The 26225-nt window shown below is 43.6% G+C and overlaps 1 protein-coding gene across 1 annotated transcript in view; it reads left to right on the top strand.

Moving 5' to 3' along the window:
• The window catches only part of HEMK2 (HemK methyltransferase 2, ETF1 glutamine and histone H4 lysine), a 112674-nt gene that overhangs the window by 51563 nt on the left and 34886 nt on the right, over nucleotides 1–26225 (top strand). The window contains exons 4-5 of the mRNA XM_086919053.1: nucleotides 3715–3805; nucleotides 24231–24314. Of these exons, the coding sequence (XP_086775179.1) occupies nucleotides 3715–3805; nucleotides 24231–24314 (175 nt within the window). The remainder of the gene's footprint in view (nucleotides 1–3714; nucleotides 3806–24230; nucleotides 24315–26225) is intronic.

Here is a 26225-nt window from a genome sequence, read left to right as displayed (position 1 = left end):
TAGAGTGAGGGTGTGAGGGCGGTAAAGTGGTAGAGTGATGACTGGTAGAGTGGTAGAGTGAGGGTGGTAGAGTGGTAGAGTGAGGGTGGTAGAGTGAGGGCGTGAGGGGGGTTGAGTGGTAGAGTGAGGGTGGTAGAGTGGTAGAGTGAGGGCGGTAGAGTGAGGGCATAAGTGTTTGGCAGGAGCTGAAGAAGTGAGTGGCTGGTGCCTCTGTAAGGCAGGCCGACATAGGGCCACCCCTTGCCCAGCCCTCCAGACAACACTGTCTACAGGCTTACCTGTTTACACTGCTGCTTTGGAATCAGTGTCTAGTCAGATATCTGGGCTTGGGGGAGGGTGGGGGGAGGGTTGCAGCTGAGCATTGAGACACTTGGGTAGACGCATGTACATCCTTTGAACAATCCAGGTATCCGTCCATGCACCAACAACCATGTATTCATTAAACCATCCTGTTAATCACTGATTTAATCATTTGTGGATTCATTTAACCACCCCTGAACCTGCATTATCCACCTACACATCCATTACCCATCCATGCATCAATTGAAGGTTGAGAACATATGTGCAGCCTGTGTATAATTTCTGTTGTTTTGCCTTTTTCCGCCATGAAATATACATTAGCGGAGCTGTGTGAGGTCTCAGTTGTATCAGTTTGCCAACACTGCAGTCCAAGGCTGAGTTGCCTTGGCGGTGGCCTGTGGTTCCCTGTGATGGCAGTGCTGCATGCTACCGATCAGAACTGAGGTGATTGGTCGGGCTAGGATGGACTTTCATCGGGGCTGGTGAGATTTCTCGTAGAATGGCAAGTCAGGCAGACACTGAGGTGGGGTGGGGGCAGGGCTGGTGAGAAGTTAGAATATTTGTAGTTCCCTTCTCCCGGGGTGGGGAGGGGGAAGGGGGTTAGTTAGAAAGGATTAAACAAATAGTGCCTTCAGCGTACTGTCTGCGGGGCACAGTTATGTGTGCATGCCAGGTGTAAGGGGCAAGACGTTTCAAAACACAGCACATTCCAGGAAAGTTATTTTGGTTTACTTGAATTTAAGATAAAAATTTCACTTTTACTACATGTCTCATATTAGCTTATGGCCGCCTGCTAGCTCGGAACCGAGCAGGATGCTGGCTTCTCCCAAGGGTGATGGGAGATTTAAATGTGTGCAGGAAGGGTTTGTGTGTGGGGGGGTGGGTAGGGGGAGAGACATAGTGAACACAGGAGATGGGCTGGGTGAGGGGTAACAAGAAGAGAGCCATAGTGGTAAAGTGAAGGTGAATTTGGACGGTAAAATTGACATTAGGTCGGGGGGAGGGGTTATGGGGACGGATAGGCAAGCATGTGAAGGGAGGGTTGGTTAAGAAGGATGGCGCGAGAGAGGAGTGGGCGCGGGTGATGCGGGTAGGGACGTGGGCAGCTTCTTTTCTATACTTACCTTTTTCAATCTTAGAAATCTTAGATCCGGCCAGAGAAAGGATTGGAGGGGTTCTCTGCCAGGATCCTGCGGTACTGGCTTCGATGCTTGTCCACTGGGAGGGTACCCGAGGAGTTTTGTAGGCGATGAGCCACTGTGGATGCCACTTGCATTGTAAGGAGGGGCTGGGGCAGAGTCAGTCAGAGGTGCGGCGTGGCATTGAGTTGAAAGGCTATGTGTTGTACACTATGTTTAACCAAGTTGACCTAGCTGTCTATAATTTGAAAGACCCTATGGTGTAAACAATCTTTGACCAACCCGTATTTGTGATTTCCGGACAAACAGAAAAGGTCGCAAAGCACAACAAGGGGAAAGGACTGCAACGGAGAGCGCGTGCTGCTTATAATAGAGAATGTATTTTAGACTTGGTGGATGAGAATTAGTGCCGTGCAGGATTGGGAGTTAGGAATGCTGCCAAATAAAATAAAAGTAATGTGTGCATACTCTGGGGTGGGAGGTGGTGGTGGGGGAAGGCACAGGAAGATGAATTGAATTGGAAGCAGCTCCCTGGCGAGGAAAGGGTGGTAGAAAAATAAACATGCTTAAGAGCAGTTCTTTTATTTAATAGGTAATTTACTTAGCCGTAGCATGTAGCTGGCAACCTTTACACAATCAACTGGACACGCCTGCGGCTATTTCACCATGAGATGCACACTCCGGGCGGGAGAGGGTGTTGGTGGAAGGCAGGGGGAGATGAAATAAAGTGTAAGCAGCGCTGTGGCTGCGGCGAGGAGAGGGCCGAAATAAAAACAAGTGAGAAAAAGCCTTTGATGTGTGAAAGCCTTTTATGTGCGAGCGAGTGAGCAAATGGTGGGGGCCAGTGGGAGAGGTGAGGGGGGGATTCACGGGGAGATTAAGGGACAGAAGGCTAGCGGCCGTGAAGTGCAGGAGGGGGGCGGGGAGCAGAGCCTTTGAAGAGCCAGTCAGTGAAAGGCTGATAGGCAGAAGCTCGTGCACGAGGCGTGCACTTCCGAAAATCCGGATCGTAAAAGTCAGCTTTGTGGATGGACGGCATTAGGTCTCTCTCTACGCGAGACCTAAAAAGATGGCTCTTTTGTGGTACTGTGCCTTAAGGGTAGCATAATGAGAATATATAGGAATGACAAATTTCCTAGCTATCATGAAGGAAAATGTTAATTTCATGAATAACTCGAAGGCAAGGCTTATGCCTTCATCCTCTGCTTTTCATTTTTCACAATATTTATGGAAAATGTGACAATATTGTCTTGTTGTTGCTTTAACTGCTGCTATTCAAAATAAAGTGAAGGAAGAGGGCACAACCCTCCTCTCCGGTCCCGAGAAGAATTCAACGACACTGTACAGAAATATTTGTAGACATCTGTCAGTTAACTAACAGCGACAACAGATAGTGCAACATTTTGAAAGTGCCATGTTTAGAGGCGGTACACTCTGATAAATATCTAGCAGGTGAAGAATGCTCACGTGATGGCCACTGCAAAGTGCTTAATTGGTTGTTCCAACTAGTAGAATCTTGATAGGGTGGCATGATACAAATTTCACGTGTACATTGAGGGGCTTATGGGGGGCTGGCCTTAATTACGAACAACACTTTGACAGGAGGTAGTTGTGTGAATATTTAATTCTGAACAGACATAATTTCTTGAAAGCATTGTATACTGAACACAATTTACAGAGAACACTTGAGGACACATAAATTGGCATTTCCAACAGACAAGGTATTACCCGTAATACATATAGTCATACACGGTAGGAAATTATAGTAAAAGGTCTATTGATCATGAATGGTAAAGACTTCTGGTACTATCTTGATCTCGGCATAGCCCTATCACATTGTCCCATAATAAGAATAGAAAATATAATCGAGATGCTCCTACTTAATTAAAAGTGTGAAAATGAAATAGTGACATTCTTAAGCACATGAAAACGGCATGTCTTCAGAATATAAACCTAGGGAGGGAGGGAAGAGTAATATGTGCCCAGCATTCTAAAGATGCCCTCTGGATAGCTTCAATTTTGAAATGGCGTGGGCCATTGTTTCAATGGCTCGGTATTTAACACCATTAAAATGAGGAGCAATTATTACTTCAAGTGCAAAATACTTTTTGAAAGGTCTGATCAGGATGACCTACGTTGATATTTTCCTGTTTCTTTACTGATTTTAGTACTTATTTACTGATCCGGTCTTAAAATGTGCTTCAGATGAATTATGAAATACTGATCCCATCTTACTGTGACTATGAAGTAAATAAATATTATTTTGCTCCTCTAGGTGCACCGACATCAACACCGAAGCAACAGCCTGTGTTGTAGAAACTGCGCTGCGCAACAAGGTCCACGTTGAGCCAGTAGTAACTGATTTGGTGAGAAGCAAGACTATTTCATAAATTAGCTAATTCACAAGAAAATCTAAATTAGCAGCAAAGGTATATATCATGTGTATCTACAGTGCTAATATAAATCCTCTTTGCTGTTATTTTATCCCCTGTTAATGCCATGTTCAGCCATTCCTGGCATTTTAGGGCATTCGAGCCATGAAGAAGAATGGTCTCAACTGAATCACTTCTATAAAACTGCCATAAAGAAAGCTGAGGCAGCGTTGTTTTCTAGCAACATTTTCAGTGCCTCAAATATGAATCAAGCGATTTTCTCTGTTGTTAATGAGCTCAAACACTCTTACACCATTACAGTCCAAAATGCATCAGAGGAGAATGCAATGCATTTTCTGATTGTTTTGTTAATACATTCTTCTCAAGACTTTCAGAAACATTTGAAACTAAGTCGCCGGACTGTCCATGCCTTATTGCCTCACCTAAAGCCATGCTGACTGAGCAGTCTATCAATGTACGAAGATTGTTTTCACCCTTCATAGCAGTAAGGGTACTGGCTCACCTTTTGAACTACTTCGAATTAAACTGTACAGGAGCTTCTGCTTTCTAAACACTCCTTTCTTTTGCCCGACATTTTTAATGCTTTTTTATCATCATATTTCCAATGCAGACCATTATTTTAAACTTACTTCAGATCCCACAAGAGAAATACAAAATATGATTCCGAGGGTAAAAATGACACAGAACCAATTTCTTTATCGCAATATCAAGAATCCATGCAAACCTGTTATATTCCTTTTTCCCCAGGTACAAAAGAATTTGGACTCTACTCCTGGCAGACCAATTATGTCTAGTTGTAGTTCCATCATGAAACCCATGGACAGTACATTCATTTTTTTCATAATATTTCTTTTCATAAAAGACGTAGTCCCACTGATCACATGCTATGGCAAACATAGCATGGGCTTCGTTATATATACCTGATAATTCGTACTTTGACCCTGCAACGTCCCTGTTGAGGACTTTAGACACTGAGTCGTTGTACACAAATATTTCCTAAAGGGAAAGGATAAAAGTTATCCATGACATTCTTGTTCCAAAAACTAGGCCACACCAGCTCCCAACCTATTTAATTATCATTCTTCTGAATTTGACTCTTTCAAAAAAGATTTTTGCCTTTGAGAATGAATTCCACAAGCAAATTGAAGGGACACGTACAGGAGCTGTCTTTGCATCCAATTTTGCTTATGGATAATATCAAACAGAGTATAATCCTGAAAATATTTTACTCTGGAATCGATATATAGATGATATGTTTTATAATTTGGCATGGCCCAGAGGTCTCCCTACATAATTTCCACAAATGGCTAAACTCAAATTGATAAAGTGTAAAATTCACTCTCCAATGTAATAGGTCATAAATCATATTCTTAGACTTGAAAAGTAAAACAGAAAATGACCTACTATACACTAGTTCAGAACACCTATGGAAAGGAACACATTACTATTTTATTTTAGTAATCATCCACAAAACTTCAGGAACTCCCTTCCATATAGCCAATTTCTGAGGATTAGAAGTAACTCCAAATTCTGGACTTCATTTCTCTTATAGTTCTGAGGTAATATAAATTTTATGGTCAAGTTGTGTTCCCTAGCGAGTACCCCACCGACTCCATGTACGAGTTAAAGTGCATGTAGCTTCCCTCCTGTGTCAGCTATGAAGACGCAAATACATTTGCGTCCAACGTTAACATGTCCTCTTTCAGACCCACCATGAATGGGTTGAATGGTCCGTTCTTAAGTATGCTATGCCAACGTCTTTTTGTAGTGTACTCCTACGTTTTTTCAGCCCTGGCTGAAGTAGGCCCTGAATCTCTGCCACCGAGCCTCTTTTCTGGCTTCTGACTCCGAGAAATCTCTGCCCAGGCAGCCCCCGTACCCGTGAACTCTGACTTACTTCTAGCGCGGCCCTCCGTGCTCAGCTCAGCCTGCTGCCTGCCAAGATTGACTATAACCTTCGAGTTATCTGTTTCCCTCCCCGAAAATACATTCCAGCCTGCTAGCTTCAGTAAACATCCTTCCTCAGCTACAGGGCTAAAGGGCCGACCTGTCTCTATGCAAGTAATTCATAGCTTCTGTTGCCATGCTTCCATGGAAGGCCCCATGCCCCACGCTTCTCATACAGACACTCAGGCGCTTATACACGCACTCACAGCAAGTATAGAATAGCTTCTGCTCTAGAGACCTTTCTGCCCAGATAGCTTAGTTCCTAAACATCAGATATCAGATATGATAGAAGCACAAGTTGATCTGACATGCCAGACTTCTGTCTCTTTCCGTCAGTGTAAATGTCAAGTCCCCTGCACCCCTCCAGTTACACGTCATCCAGCTGCGCACGCATCCAAGCTTCCGATTTCTGCTGACATTGCCACATTTTCTGTTAGTGCCACCCCTTTGTGACACCTATCAGTGACGTTTCCAGAACACTCCTCTAGTTCACGCCTCTTGATTACGCACATGTACCACGTGTAATATTGTTATCTTGTCTTCTCTCAGCTGTTACGCCTCTTGCACTGTTACTTATGGAATGAAATAAGTATATAAGCTATGTACTGTTAATAAAATGTAGCGCTCTATCCCTTCTGACACCCTGTGTGGTGGTCAGAACATGATATCTTGGCCATGACCATTCCTTTTTAAGGAATAAAACCCCTTAGAACTCTCACACCACGGACTCTGTCTTTTTTCATCCGATCTGAGTTATTATTGATTAAGTACTTACCTGCATAGAAATTAAGAGAGTAAATTAATTATTTACGTCATTTTGGCGCCCGAATAGGGACTCCTCCCCCACCTCACGCGCCGGTTGGCGCATTGCAAGCTCTGTCCCCTGCCATCAGTTAGAAGGAACATACGCGTACCGGCAGGATTTCCTGCATCTCCCTCTGACCCACGGAGGTGACGAAGACTGCGATCAGTGCCCAGACGAGGCGGTGAGGAGTGCGGAGGATCCCGACCAGAGCCTAGCCGAAAGAAGCAAGGTCCGAGGTGTCAAGAGGCCCACCAGGTTTCCGAAGTTTTCCGAAAATTCCCGAAGTTTTCCGAAGTTTTCCGAAGTATCGAGTCGAGTCCAGTCGAGTTTTCCGAGGCCTTCTGTTTCCGTGCTTCCCGGTGAGTACCATTGCTGGGTCGTATCTAGACGGGTTTGGGTACGCAAGTCCGGTCTGCACTGTTTTTAGGCAGTGTATCTGTACTGTTTAGCAGTATATCTAGTATTCCGAATTTCTGAATTTTTGCACTGTTACAACAGTGTATCTGTACTGTTTAGCAGTACATCTAGTATAGTGGGGTAGTCATCTATGTTTTAAATGTTTTTGTGATTAATGTCGTGGTATGAATGTGATTGTTTTCCTTGTGCATTATTGTGTTCTTGTATAAATAGTTACATTCAGAATTAAGTATCAAGGATCGAGCATTTCAGTATCAAGTAGACACAATGCCGTTTTTCAACAAGTTAAAGCAGATAGGAACTAGGAAAGGGATGTTAGAGGAAGAAATTCCAATCCCCCCTAGGGACACTCCAGGTAATTTCATGTATAACAAACATGGCATAGACGCCATATTGTATCTAGAGTTATGGACCGATTATACCAAGCACCTGGAGGAAAGATACCGATGGCCAGTTAACGGAACATGGGATGCCGAGTGCATCATAAAGGTAGAAGAAGCATTACGGAAAAAAAAAGCCAGACAATCTCAGAAAGACGCCATAGAATTTTGGCGTAAGGAATCACATAAACGTGCTGAAAGAGCACTCCGTAGAGAAGACAGACTTAAAGAATCAGAAAAGGCTCAAGAAAACGAATTAGTTATTGAAGGAATTCGAGTAAAATCAGAACAAATAGATCGCATCCGAAATAGCCAAGTGAACAACATGTATCTTTTGGCCGAAGGTACCCCTGACGCCATTTCAGAAATACCGAAAAATTTGCCGTCACCATTAGTTCCAACTAAAGTAATGCATAAGACTACTAAAGACATATTCCTAAATTCATACTTAGACGATGTAGCACCAGCTTACACCAATCTGCCTGTTCGTGCCCTGCCTATTGACAGGGACGGGGGTGGCACTCCACCCCCAGGTCACGTTCCGCCGGTACCGCAACAGACTTCTCCCGTTCCGCCAGCCCCGCCACTTCCCGTACTCAAAACAGACCTGCCGAAACCACGTTTACCTGATCCACCTAAACGACAAGTTCAAGTTCAGATACAGACTCTCCAGGGAGGTAATGTACAAGCGTCCGCTTCAGGAGGTGCGACCGCGGGTCCCCAGACCCCGCCACCAACTCACAGATTCAATCTCAGAGATATGCAGAGTCCTCTCACGTACAGGTCTCCCCACTCCTCTAATTCATCCCGCCTTGACGCATTAAAAGAAAACATGTCAGTTTGCAGATATGATCCAGTACCCGGAAAGGACGATTTAATGATATTGGCATCATTACGGTTAAGATCCGCTACTGATAGCTTGTTATGCTATGCAGGAATGAAGGATCGTCTAGACAGAATATATGAGTTCGTTCAGACAGGAAAGGACTCTGACAGTATTAAGGATGCCATGGAGAAACAGAAAGTTGGCATGCAAGCACTGATACTACGATTTTTCATAAATTGTCTAATAAGAGAACGAGACAGGCCCGGAACAGATCAGAGTGAATTAGACGCATTGAACAAGTGGGGTCAAAATATAGCTGATGGAAGACATGACAGACAAAATTGCATAGACTCTATGTACAAGAAGATTAAGAAAGCAGTGATAGCAGTACACCAGAAAGAGAAAGAAAAGGCTTCCTCCGAGGAGGAAGAAGTACAGGAAGAATCCGAAAGAAATGTAGGAACGATAGCATATGTAGGTAAGGGAACTTACCTTAGGAAGGGTATCCGTCCGGAGAGCAAGAGAGTTTTCTTCTCTGCCTTAACAAATCCGAATTCTGCTGAGCATCAGTTCCAGGAAACTGATAAACGGCTTCGAGATCGAGTTGGGTACCATGTACTCAATTCTATGGATGAACAAGAACTCGCCCGATCAGCTGTATCATGGGCTGAAAATGCAGACATATATAATGATGACACAGTAGCGCAGACATTTCTGAACCTCTCCCCCGACGAACAGAAATTAGCAGGTGTATACATGATTCAGCACCTTCTCATTAAATACAGAAAACATTATTCCGATCCAGGTCCCTTACACGAGACACTAGAAGCACTACTGATGGATAGATGGAGAGGTCTAAGCACTAAATTAATTCAAATAATTCTAGAACAACGACACAGATATGATACCTTTGTAAGCTCTGAATATGTTCCCGCCCCACCTCCAGAAAGGAAAATGTACCATATGCAATGCGGGGGTGGTATTGAAAGTCAGAACCCCTTACGAGAAGTGCACCCAGTTATGGGTGAGGATAAAACTTTGAAACGCGTGTATGTACACACGCCTCTGACTAAATTAGAACTGTTAGAAATGAAGAAACTAGTACCATGCCATGATAAAGACCCTGCAGGTTTCCATAGAGAGCTTAAAGACATGTTATTAATGGGGGACTACACATATGATGATATCATGAAAATGTTGAAAGTATTATTGCCTACGGGTATATTCGAGAAATTAAAGGAAAAGGAATGGGAGGTGGGAGACACAAAGATTGCCTGGGCAGAAATAGAGGAAGAAGAAAAGAAACGGGTCCCAGGGTTAGGCCTTGGGGACAAAACTAAAGCATTACCAGGTTTGATAGTACAGGTCCTGCCCAGATTATTGACAACTAGAAAGGAGGATTGGGATGCAATCTCGTCCTGTAAACAGAAACATGATGAAGATACTAGTGACTTCTATTCAAGATTCGAGAAATGTTTTATTATTAATAGTGGCCTCCAGCCAAGTAGCGAGTCGTACCCACATCTTTTTGTATCAAAGTTAGTCGAGAATTCCCTACCGTTAGTTAAAAATCGAGTGTACAAGGTCGAGAGTACATGGCAAGCAAATACGCCATCCCAGATGTTACAAATGTTACAATATCATCAGAACAGAATTAGAGAAGAACAAGATCAGGAACAAAAACGCATGAAAGACACAAAGATGAAAATGTTAGTAGCTCAGACAGTCCCATCCGACGGACACAGAAAGGGTACGACCCAGACAAGTCACACTGCAGCTCCTGTTAAAGGGACATGCAATTATTGTAAGCAGCCAGGTCACTACGTACACGAATGCCCAGTTCTGAAACATAACATAGCGACAGGTAAAACTAAAGAAAGACCGCATCCGCCTAGACAAGACCATAACCAGCATCAGTCTACACAGAATACACAGCCTATGCATGCCTCCTCGACTCCAGCACAGACCGTAGCAGTACCACAGCCACAGCCCATTGCCGCAACTCAGCAAGTTTCACAGCAGATGTACCAGTATGCCCAGTCTGCTTACCCCGAATATTCCCGATATACATGAAACAGCCTAGAGAGGGAAGGTGGCTTGCCTCTTATTGAGATTCCTGTAGATCAAGAAGGTCCTTATGTACACAGTCAAGTATTGGGAAAAGACAGAAAGTTTTTAATTGACACAGGGGCAAGTCGCACTACAATAAGTCATGATGAAGTTCCAGGGGCACCCCTCTCAGGCTCACAGAATGTTTCCCTGGGTTTTTCAGGACAGCCTATTGTAAATGAAGTATCCGAACCAGTTCCCCTGGCTGTGGGTCCATTATCACGCGTTACAGACCTGTTACTCACGAAATCATGTCCAGAAAATCTGTTAGGAATTAAAACATTGAAGGCTCTAGGAGCTATAATATGCTGTTCCCCGGAGGGAGTTAGACTCTTTCTGCGGGATTTCAAGGGTCATTATGTTTTGCGTGAGTTTGATGTCAGATTAAAAAATGTACCTGATTACTTGTGGGCAAAAGGCCCAACAGATGTAGGCTGTATGCACATTACACCATACCGCGTTACACTCAAGGCAGGTGTTGTATTACCCAGAATCAGACAATATAAGTTACCACCCGATGCTGTAGTGGCTTTACTGAAAATCATTGAAGAGCTCATTGCCCAAGGAGTGGTCGTCGAGACCGACTCCAATATCTGTAATTCACCCATCATTCCGATTCTTAAACGTACTGATCCCAATGCACCGCCAGTATATCGGCTGGTGATTGATCTTCGAGAATTAAACAAATGCATTATTCCACAGTATCCTGTGGTCCCCGATATCTCCTCTCTATTGACTGCTATTGATTCAGAAGCAACGTTCTTTACTGTAATTGATCTCAAGAACGCCTTCTTCAGCGTGCCTATTGATCCAGAGAGCCAATATCTCTTCGGATTCAGTTTAAATGGACGCAGTTTCAAATTTTCGCGCGCACCTCAAGGATTCACAGAAAGCCCCAGCATCTATAGTCAAGCACTGAAAAGACAACTAGATTGTATTCAAATGCCAGTTAACACCGCTTTACTGCAATACGTCGATGATCTGCTGATCACCGCACGAAGTGAGCCCGAATGTGAAAAAGCATCACTGACCGTTTTACACTTTCTGGCCGACAAGGGACACAAGGTGTCTCCTTCGAAGCTACAATTCTGTGTTCAGCAAGTTGTGTACTTGGGTCACTTGCTGTCCAAAGTGGGGAGACAGCTCACTCCCGATCGCATTCAGTTAATTGCAAATATGCCACAACCCCAGACACAAAAGGAAGTGCGGGCCTTCATAGGCCTCACCTCGTACTGCAGACAATGGATTCCCCAGTATGCATTTCTAGCCAAGCCACTCATCCAGTTAACGACACAGGAGGCAGCGACTTCGACTGCCCTCCCTTGGACTCAGGAACACACACAAGCCTTTGAAGACTTAAAGAAAGCCTTATGTCAAGCACCAGTTTTAGCGACACCATGTTACAACAAACCGTTTACACTTTTTGTTACAGAACGTGACGGTACAGCGTTGTCTGTCCTCACTCAAGATCAAGCAGGTTCACATAAGCCTTGTGCTTATTTTTCTAGTACATTGGATTCAGTAGCCCAAGCACTCCCTGCGTGCTTAAAGTCAGTAGCAGCAACAGCGTTAGCAATAAGACAAAGCGATTCAATTGTTTTAGGTCATCAGTTAACAGTTCAAGTACCACATTCTGTAGAGGTTTTGTTAAACAGAACCCAGACTCAACACTTGACTATAGCACGACTGACAGGTTATGAATTAACACTATTCCAGCCACACATAGAAATCAGACGCTGCAGTATCCTGAACCCCGCAACACTATTACCAACAGTTATGACAGATCCAGCCCCACATGATTGTATAGAAATCATTAATGCAGTAACAAAGCCACGACGAGACTTAACAGATGTTCCATTGACAAATCCAGACCTGACACTTTATGTGGACGGTTCATGCATGAGAACAAGTACAGGAGAATTAGTGGCCGCGTATGCCGTGACCACTGAAACTGAAGTTAAAGAAACACATCGTATTGACACACTGTCTGCTCAAGCAGCAGAGCTTATCGCTCTGACCCGAGCTTGTATTCTAGCTAAAAACAGAAATGCTAACATATACACTGATTCCCGTTATGCCTTCGGAGTTGTACACGACTTCGGAGTCCTCTGGCAAGAACGAGGTTTCCTGACCTCTCATGGGGCCAAGATTCAACATGGTCCCCTCATTCAAGCACTGTTAGAAGCAATACATTTGCCCTCGGGCATATCAATCATGAAGTGTAAGGCACATACTAAAATTACAGATTCTGTTTCCCAGGGTAACGACCTGGCAGACCAGACAGCAAAACATACAGCACTGACTCACATCCAGATTACTGATGTGACAAAGACAATAGTTCCGACAAAGTGTATGACAGTTAGAGATCCCGCCCTAGACGTAATTGACATTCAGACACATGCTACTCCAGATGAAATAAAGAAATGGACTGAACTAGGAGGGATTCAGACAGATCAAGGTTGGGTGACGAAGGGAAAATCTATATGGTTTCTCCCTGACTCGATGGTTCAAGTCATGATAAATACAGCACATAGCCCGGCACATCTAGGAGAGAAGGCGATGTTAGACAGTTTACAGAATCTCTGGTACAACAAACACTTACGAGCAGCAGCAAAACAGAAAGTGCGTACTTGCATGATCTGTTGTCAGTTCAATCCAGGTAAAAGCGTCCCTGTAGAGCAAGGAGGATTTCATCCTCCCGATCACCCTTTTGAAGTCCTCCAGATGGATTATATCCAGATGAACAGTTGTCGAGGTTTTAAATATGTCCTTGTAATTGTTTGTGCCCTGTCCCGCTGGACCGAGGCATACCCAGTCCCAGACTACACTGCTCCGACCACTGCCAGACAGTTGGTTCGTGAATTCTTCCCACGGTACGGTTTGCCCCGTGTCGTGTATTCAGATAACGGACAGCCGTTCTCGTCCGAGTTGATGAAACAGGTTTCCCTTTTGCTAGGATATCAGTGGAGGTTCCACTGTGTCCGACATCCCGAAGCAGCAGGCCTTGTAGAAAGGCATAATCAGACGCTAAAAATCCGCCTTGCCAAGATCTGTCAGGAAAAAGGGGTCGACTGGATAGTCGCCCTGCCCGTGGCACTATTCTACATGAGAATGGTCGCCCACTCAAGATCAGGGCTATCCCCGTACGAAGTGGTCTTTGGCAGACCACCGAATATGTGGGGGACGCCCATTCCGAAGAAAATAACTGATGTTGATTGTAATATGTTGACAGATTACCTTGCCTCCTTGATGTCTGCACTCCAATCATGTCGTTCACAGGTTGCCGCAGCCTTCCCTGACAACACCGATGTAAAGGCGCATGAGGTCCGTCCCGGGGACCTGGTACTCGTCCGGAATTTCGACCGGAAAAGTCCGCTGGAGCCCCGTTGGAAGTCTCCGAAGACCGTCCTCCTTACAACCAGGACCGCCGTGAAGATAGAGGGGAGAAAGGGGTGGGTCCACACGAGTCACATCAAACTTTGCAATGAACTAAAAAACGGACTAAAACAGGACTCTGACTCGTCCACCCCCACCAAAGACTGTGTTGAGGAAAAAGACTTTACCGTTACCGAACGAGAAAAGACTCCCCAAGAACTGTACCGTATGAAGCTCCGATCTAGCAAGTCAGACAGTTTAATTGTTTAAGTCCTCCCCTAGGTGAATCGGTTAAATAGTTTCTGACATGTATCCCCTAGATCGAGATAGAGAGAGAGAGAGAGAAGCAAAGAAACGTACATACTGTAAATCACTGCGTAGTCACTGTATAGTGACGTTGTTAATAATGTTTTTTCTAAGTATTCTAATTATTATTGCCAGCATTCTGCTACCTATATATTGGCCTATTTTCAGGCGTGAACAATCTGCTTACAATGTCTCTGCTGAACACACTTTTAGTGAACTTCCTGCACATGAACTCTCTTACAGACTTGCGCTGCGCAACAATACATTCATTAGTATGTTACACCACTCCCATCAGACAAATAATGCTACAGACTGCTGGATATGTGGCCGACTCCCTCCCTACCAGAATTACAAGGGAGCTCTGCCCCTCTTTCCGTACCCGTTCACTCACAATGGTTCCTGTGGGGCATGGTTTAAAATAATTAATTCCTTAGATCCTGATATTGCTGTTTTCGATGGGGGCTGGGTTTGGGGAAACTTGAACTTAGTCCTGCTCAACGTCTGTTATCCTGATAAAGAGGGACTTCCCACTCGAATAGGAACTGATTTAGAGAATGAAGTATATGGACTAGGTAATTACACAATTAGCCTTATGATCCTTACTGTTGAATCCGAAGCTGCTCCAGTTCTGCCCCATATGTTGGTATTACCAGTCACAGGTGAACTATGTGTTAGCAAGAAAGGTTCAGTACACGTAGGTCATAGTAAATGCACTACTGTGGTCGAATTCAGTGATCATGGTAAATCGTCCTTTAAAGCTATAAGTCACTCCTATTTTGTTTGTGGTCATACCGCATACATACGTTTGCCTCCAGATTGGGATGGTACCTGTTACATTGCATTCCTTCTGCCACCTGTTTTTCTAGCTCCCCCTGATTACCATAGAAATACGAATCTAGTACAGAATAGACCCAAAAGAGATATTCCACTTGTCGACTACACAGAAACGGCATGGGAACAGTACACTGATTTCAATAAAGGATTCTTTTTCTTTCTAGGACCTGTCCAAAACAGTAAACTAATACGCAGATTAACCAGAACACTTGAAGCAGTAGTACATGAAACTGCCTCCGCCTTAGGTAACTTAACAGAGGAGCAATCTGCTATACGGGTTGTTGTCCTTCAAAATCGTCTTGTAATTGACGTCATCTTGGCAGATAGAGGTGGAGCCTGTAAGGTCATCGGGTCAAGTTGCTGTGTTTTCATCCCACAAAACGCACCATCTGTCTATCAAGCTATTACCCGTCTGCATAAAATTGCAAATCAGATACATCAGAATCCAGGCACCTGGACTTGGTCCGGTTGGTTCTGGACTACGTTAACAGCTTGGGGATGGAAGATCTTATCATTCCTAGGCATTGGCCTTGTTATAGTATTCAGCTGCTGCCTGTGCCTGCAGTGTGGGCCAGCGATTTGTGGACTGTGTGCCACATCGTGCATTGAACATTCCAGTTGTCTCTCAAACAGTCAAAGAAAGAAAGATGAACATATAATGTTACAAGAACAAACCGATCGATTTATGAGGATCGATATATCATGAAGGGTCCGTAGGGAACAAGGAGGGAATGAGGTAATATAAATTTTATGGTCAAGTTGTGTTCCCTAGCGAGTACCCCACCGACTCCATGTACGAGTTAAAGTGCATGTAGCTTCCCTCCTGTGTCAGCTATGAAGACGCAAATACATTTGCGTCCAACGTTAACATGTCCTCTTTCAGACCCACCATGAATGGGTTGAATGGTCCGTTCCTAAGTATGCTATGCCAACGTCTTTTTGTAGTGTACTCCTACGTTTTTTCAGCCCTGGCTGAAGTAGGCCCTGAATCTCTGCCACCGAGCCTCTTTTCTGGCTTCTGACTCCGAGAAATCTCTGCCCAGGCAGCCCCCGTACCCGTGAACTCTGACTTACTTCTAGCGCGGCCCTCCGTGCTCAGCTCAGCCTGCTGCCTGCCAAGATTGACTATAACCTTCGAGTTATCTGTTTCCCTCCCCGAAAATACATTCCAGCCTGCTAGCTTCAGTAAACATCCTTCCTCAGCTACAGGGCTAAAGGGCCGACCTGTCTCTATGCAAGTAATTCATAGCTTCTGTTGCCATGCTTCCATGGAAGGCCCCATGCCCCACGCTTCTCATACAGACACTCAGGCGCTTATACACGCACTCACAGCAAGTATAGAATAGCTTCTGCTCTAGAGACCTTTCTGCCCAGATAGCTTAGTTCCTAAACATCAGATATCAGATATGATAGAAGCACAAGTTGATCTGACATGCCAGACTTCTGTCTCTTTCCGTCAGTGTAAATGTCAAGTCCCCTGCACCCCTCCAGTTACACGTCATCCAGCTGCGCACGCATCCAAGCTTCCGATTTCTGCTGACATTGCCACATTTTCTGTTAGTGCCACCCCTTTGTGACACCTATCAGTGACGTTTCCAGAACACTCCTCTAGTTCACGCCTCTTGATTACGCACATGTACCACGTGTAATATTGTTATCTTGTCTTCTCTCAGCTGTTACGCCTCTTGCACTGTTACTTATGGAATGAAATAAGTATATAAGCTATGTACTGTTAATAAAATGTAGCGCTCTATCCCTTCTGACACCCTATGTGGTGGTCAGAACATGATATCTTGGCCATGACCATTCCTTTTTAAGGAATAAAACCCCTTAGAACTCTCACACCACGGACTCTGTCTTTTTTCATCCGATCTGAGTTATTATTGATTAAGTACTTACCTGCATAGAAATTAAGAGAGTAAATTAATTATTTACGTCAGTTCCAGATCCGTTTCTTGAAGGACCTCAAAAATGTATATGTGAGATGTAATTGTTGCTCTCTTTGTTCGATGTGACAAACTTTATCTTTTACATCTCGGAAAATATAATATTATTATACCTAGTTCTTTCTGTCAGTAATAAGAATTTGAATGCTTAAAATGTATTGAACTCCTCCAACTATACAATGTATATTTTCTAGAAAGCATATTTTTTGATTTTTTATGACCGTTTTTTTGAGCTGGTTGCTAAGTATACTTTCCCTTTTAAAATAGCTGTCAAGGTCTGACAAGAATGAGGACTGTTGTGTCCTCTTTCTATTACCCCTGTTTATGTTTGGTCAGGTAAAATGGCTTCCTAGACGCGGTTATCTGGTTTATGCTCTTTACCGGGTGCTGCATGGAACACAGCTAATACAGCAAACACAAGGAGATGATGGACTGAGCGCTTAAACTTTTTAGACACTCACCCCCAGTCACAGATCTGAGTTTAATCCATCATTGTTCTTTAGCCCACTTCGCCACCCCAGTTCAGATCCAGCCACATGCAAATCAGTCTTGACCTTGTTCCTCATGGGAACAGTCAAGCCTGAACTGCCAAGCCAGGCCTTCCATGGACCGTAAACTAGCATCATAGGACCAGGACACGCCTGGACATAAACAGGAGGTTTGGTAACAAAACGTCACTGTTAGATGAATGATAAGGGGGCTCGAGGTCCAAGCCAAATACGATGGAACGGTCAGATCCCTGAGCCGGAAGAATATGATGTAATATCATGGTCCTCACAAACAGGACCCGGGTAGTGCACTGGAGAGTCTGAGGGTGGAGTGATCCCTCATAAGGGCCACTGATCCTATCGAGAGTAGGACCCAGGATTTGCATGCCTAATAGTCCATGATTAGAAGAACTAATGGACCTCAAAGGATGACTACTATAAGTTCCCGTCCAATATCTCCTGCTAATACGGACCTCAGACGGGATAACAGGATAACAGCAGGATTCCAACAGGACGTGAGTGAGCAAGGGAGCCATGTCTGGGCATACCCTGCCAACTTATGGCGAACAAACAAAACACAAGGACATAGACGAAGCACTGAAACTTTTCAGACACTCACCCCAGTCACAGATCTGGGTTTAATCTGTCATCATACTTTAGCTCACTTCGCCACCCCAGTTCAGACCCAGCCATGTGCTAATCAGTCTTGACCCTGTTCCTCATGGGAACAGTCCAGCCCGAACTGCCAAGCCAAGCCTTCCCTGGAACGGAAACAAGCATCCTGGGACCGGGAACACCTCATTGTGGATGTCACACACAAGCAGGCTTCAAGGTTAGTTTGACACCCATTTCCACCCTTTTTGGACCTCTATATCTTGAAGTTGTCTTTCAAGCCTCTTTGACAACTCAACATTCTCAATTTTTTCCACTCGGGAGCCTCTGTTATCTGTTTTGACTTCCCTGCTCAAATTATTTTGAATATTGAGCCACGCCACATTCTTATCTGCGTAGTTCCCCATACGCTCTGTCCAGTGCAGCAATTATTGGTAAGCTAGGCCTTTCATTCCCTTGTTGCCTCTATTGTACAATATTTTAATTTCCCTGGCTGTGCACTGGGTTTGCAGCGGTGCTTTCTTCTTTCCCATCCGCTACCTTTTAGCATCAGCTCGCCATCAGTAAAGTCACTTGTATTACAAATATAGCCTTCTGGTGTGGAATATCAGCGTGACAACCTTACTTTCAGTTTAGTTTTCATGTTTTATTTTGTCATTTTAATTTCATATTCATGTTTCCTTTTTTGTTTGTTTAATTAAGTTAGCTCTATCTTGCCCATATTGTCTTCAGTCCTGATGATGATCCCTTAATTGTGATAAGATCAAAATGCCGTTGACACTTGGCTCTTGACCCGTGTTGATTATACTTTTTATATGGGCAGTCTCCATAATTGATCGTTCGTGTATTATACGCTATGCGCCATTGTATCACTGTTTGGACACCTAGCACGTTTTCACCTCACTGAATATTAATTATTGTATTCGTTTTGATTATTTAAAATTTGTTTTTTTAATAATACAAATGTTTTGAAAAGAAAATAATTTTTACTTCTTTGTCATCATTTTTTTTCATAGGGATCACTGTTTCTAATAACATGACACACCCCAGGCCCCTACAGAAGCTAGGGTTTTCCTTGCCTTGCACAGCACATAGGTTTCTTTTCTAGGGTCTGTTCCTGGTAATATGAAGTCCAGAACTTGTTCTGTGACCCGGAGGGGCAAACTAAGCATAAAGCCTTTTGGCTATAAGAATATAGAGACCTGGGCGGAACTTACAGAGTTTTTGTGAACTATTAGTTGTGAATTTTTTGTGTGTGAATTATTAGCTGTTTTTCTCTTTCTCACAGAGAATGTGTTATCCTGACACCCCTCATGTAAAGTTTCTCTGTTATGTGAAACCACAGTCCCTTGTGCTGACATTCCAATCGCATGTTGAGTGCATGCAAGTGAATCGTGTATGTGACATACATGGTAGTAGGTCCCTGCATGTGGTGATAATCTGAGTAGTAGCAACAATCAGATCCATGTTGGATAACCCCAAGTTGGGGTATGCAAACAGGTGAATGTATTGGATGCATTCCTGTAGCTGGAGCCAGACACTGAATGGAAACAGGGTTACCCATAAAAATATAGTGTTCAAATTAACCTAATATTATGACTTTGTGCTACTTCCCTCCTTGCCCATGTCTCCTTGCTGCCTTCTAACATTTCTGGTTCACTTTCTGGCCTTTTCGTAAGTTTTTTTGTCAATTCCCCCTCCTCCTGCTCTGTTGCCCTCCATGTAATCTGCTGCTTTTTCTTACTTCTCTAGCCCTCCACTTGGTTGTGATGCCCCTGCTCCTCATCTGCGGTCCTCTATGTTTTAGCAATCCTACCTACTCTCTTTATTCCTGGCTAACTCTTTAGTTAAACTATTTTTTTTGTATATGTAGTATTATTTCACAAAAAGTACTTAAAAATAGTGATTGAAGCAAAGTTGGCACCTCTGCTTAGAAAAGGGTTTCAAGTTGCTAGTTCCCTTTGAGGTTGGTCTTTTTTTCACATATTGTTATAGCACTAAAGAGGCGTCTCTCCCCTAAAAGGTTGTTGCCAATTCCATCAAAGCTCCGGGAGCTACCTTTTATCCCCCAGCGCCTCAGGTTATAAAGTGTGTATAGTAGAGTTTCTAGACTTGGAACCATCTGCTGCTTCATTCACAATGGCAGGCCAAGCAGCGCCACAGGGCCACATTCCTTTGGACAGTTCCTAAAATGCTAAAACTTAGACCCTCCTTACTTAATAAAAGCAGAGTTGATGCAGGGAAAAGCTTGGATTCTGAGAGTGTGCTGTTCTCAAGGATTTGGAGGCCTACCAGACAGAGGTTCTCTGAGGTGGCAGTGGAGGCCGAGAGGCTGAGAGATCTGCTGGCCGAGAGCACCAGCAATGCAAGGTCATGAATGGCAATGCCTGCAAAAGAAAGGTAGCTGTCGTAGGTCACTGGCAGAAAGGCGGCTGCCCGTGAGGTGATATATAAGCGCTTCTTTTCTAGACTGCGCCTGCCATCTGAGAACAAGTGAAAAGTCAACAGCAAACTTTAGCTCTAGAGAGTATAAATCGCTTGGGGCAGATCCTTGCTCTGTATTTGATGTGGCCCCTGAGAAAAGCTTCTATGCTACATCCACTGCTTAACTAGGGTAACTGGTGGAGATTAACAAGAGTGCTATACAGGTTTTTGGCACCTATTGCTCAAGAAGGACTCTCTGATCCTGTGGTATGTGTTGGAGACTTTCACCTACATTGTTTTTGTAAGCACCTGCTTACTCTGGTGGCTCTTTTGTGGTCAAGAAGTCTGACTATCTAGTGCCAGTGCCCTCATCACAAATGGTGAAAGCATCACAATAGACAAAGCTTTACTCCTTAGTACTTCTTAACCCCTTCCACGCTGATGACGAGCTGGGCTCGTCATGGCGTAGCCTCCTTGCACGCTGATGACGAGCCCAGCTCGTCACGTAACATGCGTTTTAAAAAATCTCAGCGCAGGAGCGTAATTCCGCTAGCGCGCATGAGGTTAAAGACACACATGCCTAGCATGCTTCAGAATGATTGAAACGAAGGATATGGTATTGGGTCGATAGGGCCTTATCTGAGGATCTCAGGAAAGGCATGCAGAGCCTAGGCTCAGTAGCAATCCTGCATTCAATGTCGCGCTCTATCATGCGGTTACTACCTCTGTTGTAACAGTGGAGACAAAGGAGCATATGTTAAAAGCCTGTAGAACACAGTCTCAATTATGTTGCAGGGCAGCCAGGTAGCTCCTAATCAACATCTGGTAGTATTCACATTGTTGAGAAACAGCCAATATAATCCTGAGGCAAAGGTATTCTAATTCAAGCAAATCTAATATCACGGGAAGTACCTGGAAAGTCTGCAGCTTTGCTGGAAAGATAATGAATCAACTTTGTAATCAGTGGAAGAAGCAATAGAGCCATTGAAGATTCAATACGAGGAAGAGGAGTTCCATGAGCTGAACTTTAAAAAACAACAGATGGAGTACAAACATAACCAGTGCAAGAGCACAACGGAATAGGGATACGCAGTCTAAATGATTTATTTTTTTCCCTAAGCTATGGAGGAGCTGGGGCAGGAGTGCTGATGATGGTGAAAGCCAATTTAAGTATCGCTTGTTGACCATAAGTGCATAAGAGCTTGTGAAGGCTGAGTTGTGTCGGAGCTTCAATTTAATGCTCATTACACTTTTCTTATGATCTACTTATTTGCCTCCTTTGGTCCTGTCCTGTCAAATGGTACACTGGAAAGGGTCATAATTGGTACTGTTCAAGTGGGTGGCCAACTTAGGTCTTCATCTACTGTGGGAGAGGGAGGAAGATGACAAAGCCCCAATCTAGGTGTAAGTGGATTGTTCAGTAAAGGAAGCTTTGAAGTAGTGGAGAAAAAGAGCTCATGCATTCGGACACCTTCGATATGGCAGTTAGATGTGGTAGTTATCTTTAGAGTTTGTCAATTGTTTTTCAAGCTAATCTCCCTAAATGTAAAAGAACTCAACTCGCCAAATAAATGCCAAGGAGCATGTTATTATCTGAGACACCAGCTACAGACAGACACTTCCTGTAGGTATAGAGTACACCTTCTTCGACTTTTTGCATCAGACACCTCTAAATCAAGAGGAAAAGCTATTTTTTACAAACAGGGTGGCAGCTTCCTATGTAGTCTCTGTCCCAAAAGGATCTAGGTGTCAGGTTTTAGTGCTCAAGCAGTGATTTCCAATGCTTTTTCTATATGCCCCTAATACAGCGTTGGATGGTTCCTTAATGATATTGTGCATCCTTTGTCCCATCTCTTAGATGATAAGGTCAGAATGGTGGTGCTTCAATGCAGCCTGGAATGCTGATATTAACACGTCCAGACCTCCTGGACGTACAGCCAGATCTGCAAGCAAATAGGTGAAGATAATGTTCAGTGATTTAGGTGTTCTACATATTCAGTGATATTTCCATTCCACATACTGGAAATATTCCTACCTTTTATCTGTGCACCGTAACTACATACACCTAGATAACACTTTTGTCCACTGCAATATGGTGTGGGTAAAATGTAAATCCAGTATTTGTAAAGCGCACAGCTACCAGTACCCGGAGGCATCCCGGCACTGAGGGCCGTTGGGAAGATTAAATGAGCTATTGCCCAGAGTCACATGGTGCTGGGCAGAGCCCTGCCGCCGGAGCCGTGGTTCAAACCGTGAGCCCCAGCGTCCAGTGTCAGTCGCCCTGGCCGCGGCGCCCCACCTCTTCTATGGTGTGGGTGCAGCAAACAGAGATTGGGAACATAGAACTAGAAAACCTCACCCATATCACCTTTCATTGGAGGAAGACATATCTAAACAGGATGCTTTATAGATGGCAGATCGAGGATTACTTTTTGAGAGACCCTGTCTGGATGCAGGAGGTGAGGGAACAAATACTGCTTATTCCAGTTAGGCAGAAAAATAGAAATTTTAATTGGATATCACTGGTCATTGTAAGCCAACAATAGCCTACCAGCAGTCCACTGTTTAACTCCATTTATTTATCCGGCATTAAAAATTTGCTGCTTCATTGTTCAATATTAAAAATGTAAGAACATATGTCTTCTCTCAAAATCCATAATGCTAATTCTGAGATTCTGAATCTGAATTTAGAAGGCACCCAACTTCGCCCCTTACAAGATAGGTGACCATTTCAATGGGCTTTGGGGTCATTCAGTACCTTAGCATTCATTTCAGAAACTCACTCGCCATGCTTTTTAAAGCGAGCTGGCCGTCTCTTAAAACGAGTGTACAAGCTCTCTCTCTTAAACACGGCTATTGTACCTGTTCCAGTGTTGCCTATTCCAATCCCATTTGAGAAATATTTAGTCTGAAGAAAAAAGATACCTTTGTCTGTTGGTGGGACAACAGAGGGGTCAAGGAGGGTGGAGAGTACGACTGTCCGCAAAATTGTGAATGTTCTTCAGCTTTGGGGGATTGGTGATTCCAGACATTTGGTGTTAGTACCAGGCTTCACACCTGTGCTTATTTGAGTTATGACTGGCCTGAGAGTAGGTCAAGAAATGGTTATATATGGACGTACAGTTGTAGGAAGAGCTGCCTGGGATCTGCTATGTGGCCCTTACCATTTGAGGCCTCAAATAGCATACGTGTGTTCGGTCACAAGCTCACTACTTTACATGAGGGACAGCACAACTACAATGATCAAATTAAGTATAGTTCATTCGCCCCTTACACCAATCCACTAGAACCTTGAATTTAAGCCAGCATTGCACAGTTTAGCACTTTAGAAGTGGTCGGAGGGCATTTGTCGTCTCTTGCAGGATGTATGCCAAGGAACAGATTAAGTAATTTGCATAGTGTATTATTTAGCAAGACATTTGTCATACGATGTAGTGTACATTAAATCTAAAATATATGTTCATAAAAGTACATATAATATAAACTCTATGCCTTAAGTGCCACTCATAACAGCATCTTTATAAAAAAAATGTTTTAAATGTGCACCAGTAAAATCTATATAAGGGTATGATGTGTTAAAACAATTGTAGGAGGTCTAGTAATAGAATTTTATTTATTACATATGGTCCGCAAAATATGTTTCTTCTGACCTGCAATAATCTAATAAAAGGTGTATCATACCAAACTTCACAGCAGTATCTGTGTTTACTAAAACGTCAATAAAATACTTTACTCATAACAATGTATGCTTATTCCAGTTAGGCAGAAAATTTGAAATTTTAATTATATATCACTGGTCATTGTAAGCCAACCATAGCCTACCAGCAGTCCACTATTTAACTTCATTTATTTATCTGGCATTAAAAATATGCTGCTTCATTGTTCAATATTAAAAATGTAAGAACATGGGTCTTCTCTTTTGCTCCTAGGTCAAAGGGTTATTGCCAAGGTTACGTGGAATTGTTGATCTGTTGGTTTTTAATCCTCCTTATGTGACTACTCCCCCTGAAGAGGTAAGTCTGTGAACTTCGTAGGCATGCAGTTGAAAGGTATGTGCTACTTACATATTTAGGCTGTGGAGAATAATTTCGAGGTATGATACAAGGGCCTTTTAGAAAAGCTCATATTGGTTGAAACTCAGTTAAAACCAGGGGCCACTCATCAATGTACTTTGCAGAAGATTCCACAGCAAGTATCTGGCAAATGTAGGCAGATGGAATACATGGAGGTGTACACCCGCTCGGTCTCCACACAATATGTACTATGGCACAATGTTTTCTATTTGTCAATTGTTTGCATACATTTACATATGCTTTTTATTTCACTTTTATTGCATGTACTGAATAACATGATCAAAAGAGTACAGCAACATCCTGCCATGACCTACCATTCCTGCCAATAAGCATCGACACTGGACCTCCTCGCGTCAGTTCCCATAATTGAATCAGAAATATTGGATGAATTTATGGTCTCTCAAGCTCGTACTTTCTCTTACAATCCCGAGGTCCAGGGAGGTTATCCCTATCCCAAGTGTCCACTAACAGGAATGCCAAACTCCTCCCACAAGGAGGACGAGCCCATGTAGTGTAACAAGTCCAAAAAATATCCAAAACCGTCAACGGGGACATTAACAAACCACAGCTCTGATGTTCGAACTAAGATCCAGTAACTCCCCCAAAATGAGCACGTCCTGGACCCTCCTCTAACAAGCCCATGAAGATCCCTCTCAAAGAGGGAATGTGAGCGACTTAGAAAAGCAAGGAAAAACAGAGCAGAACGTCCCAACCCCTCGCAAAACCAAGTCCATCATAACAACCTCCCAAAAAAGATGGACCCCGGCAGAGATAAGGTCGAAATCCTAACTGTAGTAAGTAGGTCCACGAGCAGTTAAGTTCCAAATAGGATTTATTCAGGAAAGAGAACAGCTTGACATCCACAGCAGGGAACAGCATAGATAACGAACCACTCCCTTAAGAAACCGCTATCTTCAACAAGCATTCTACCATCACATCACAGGTTCTAAGAACCATATAACATAATCCTCAATGGATTCATCTTGTTTCTGTACACGAGAGTAAAACTTGAACCTCTCCATAACAGTGTTAATTTTCCTGCCAAAACGAATTTTCATCTGTCTGGTAGCCTTCTCAAAAATATCAATATCTCCAGCATCATCAATAGGAGGAAGATCGTCGAATTCTTTGATGCCAGCGCCCCCTAAACAGTGTCTTAAAAAGGCCACTCTACGCTTGGCAGAACAACCATCCTTCTCAAGAACATCAACATATGCCATAAACATTGGGAACCACAAATCCCACTCAATATTAGGATCACCAGCAGATTGCAAAAAATGAGGAAGAGCTGCAATATTTGACATTTTACAAAAGGAAGGTAACGTCTATAAAGTATTTCAAGTCTTTTGTTGAAATGATGAAAAGAAATACCTTGTGACGAATTAGCAAGACCTGTGCCGGTGAATTAATGAGGACAAAAGGCTCCAGACACTGAGGTAAATACGAATGAAAATCCAAGATGGAGGCACGCAAATGACGTCACTATGTCACACGAGGTGAGAGGTGATTCCCATAATGCTTGCGATCTCCCACAATGCCTTGCAATGTAGCGCGAAGCTCGGAGACACGTCAGTGAGAGACGCGCGAGGAGAGAACACAGGGGAATCGTTGAACAGGGCGCTCACCAACGGCAATGAAGGTAATTCAAAATAGACGTAGAAATATTATAAAGAAAAGTTACCGATCCGATGAGGTGCGGTGATAACTGGGTAGAAACAGTCACGGAGCTTGAATTCAACTCCGATTGAGATAAAAGTTCAAAGGAAAAAAAATAAAAGTGAACGCTGTTCTTCAAATCCTTGAAATCCTTGAAATAAGGAGCTCCCAATCGTCGCCAAGAAATGTGTAGTA

Source organism: Lissotriton vulgaris, chromosome 1_1 (assembly GCF_964263255.1).
Source record: "Lissotriton vulgaris chromosome 1_1, aLisVul1.2, whole genome shotgun sequence".
Taxonomy (NCBI): domain Eukaryota; kingdom Metazoa; phylum Chordata; class Amphibia; order Caudata; family Salamandridae; genus Lissotriton; species Lissotriton vulgaris.
Note: the sequence above shows the minus strand (reverse complement) of the source record. Positions and strands in the feature narration are given on the sequence as shown.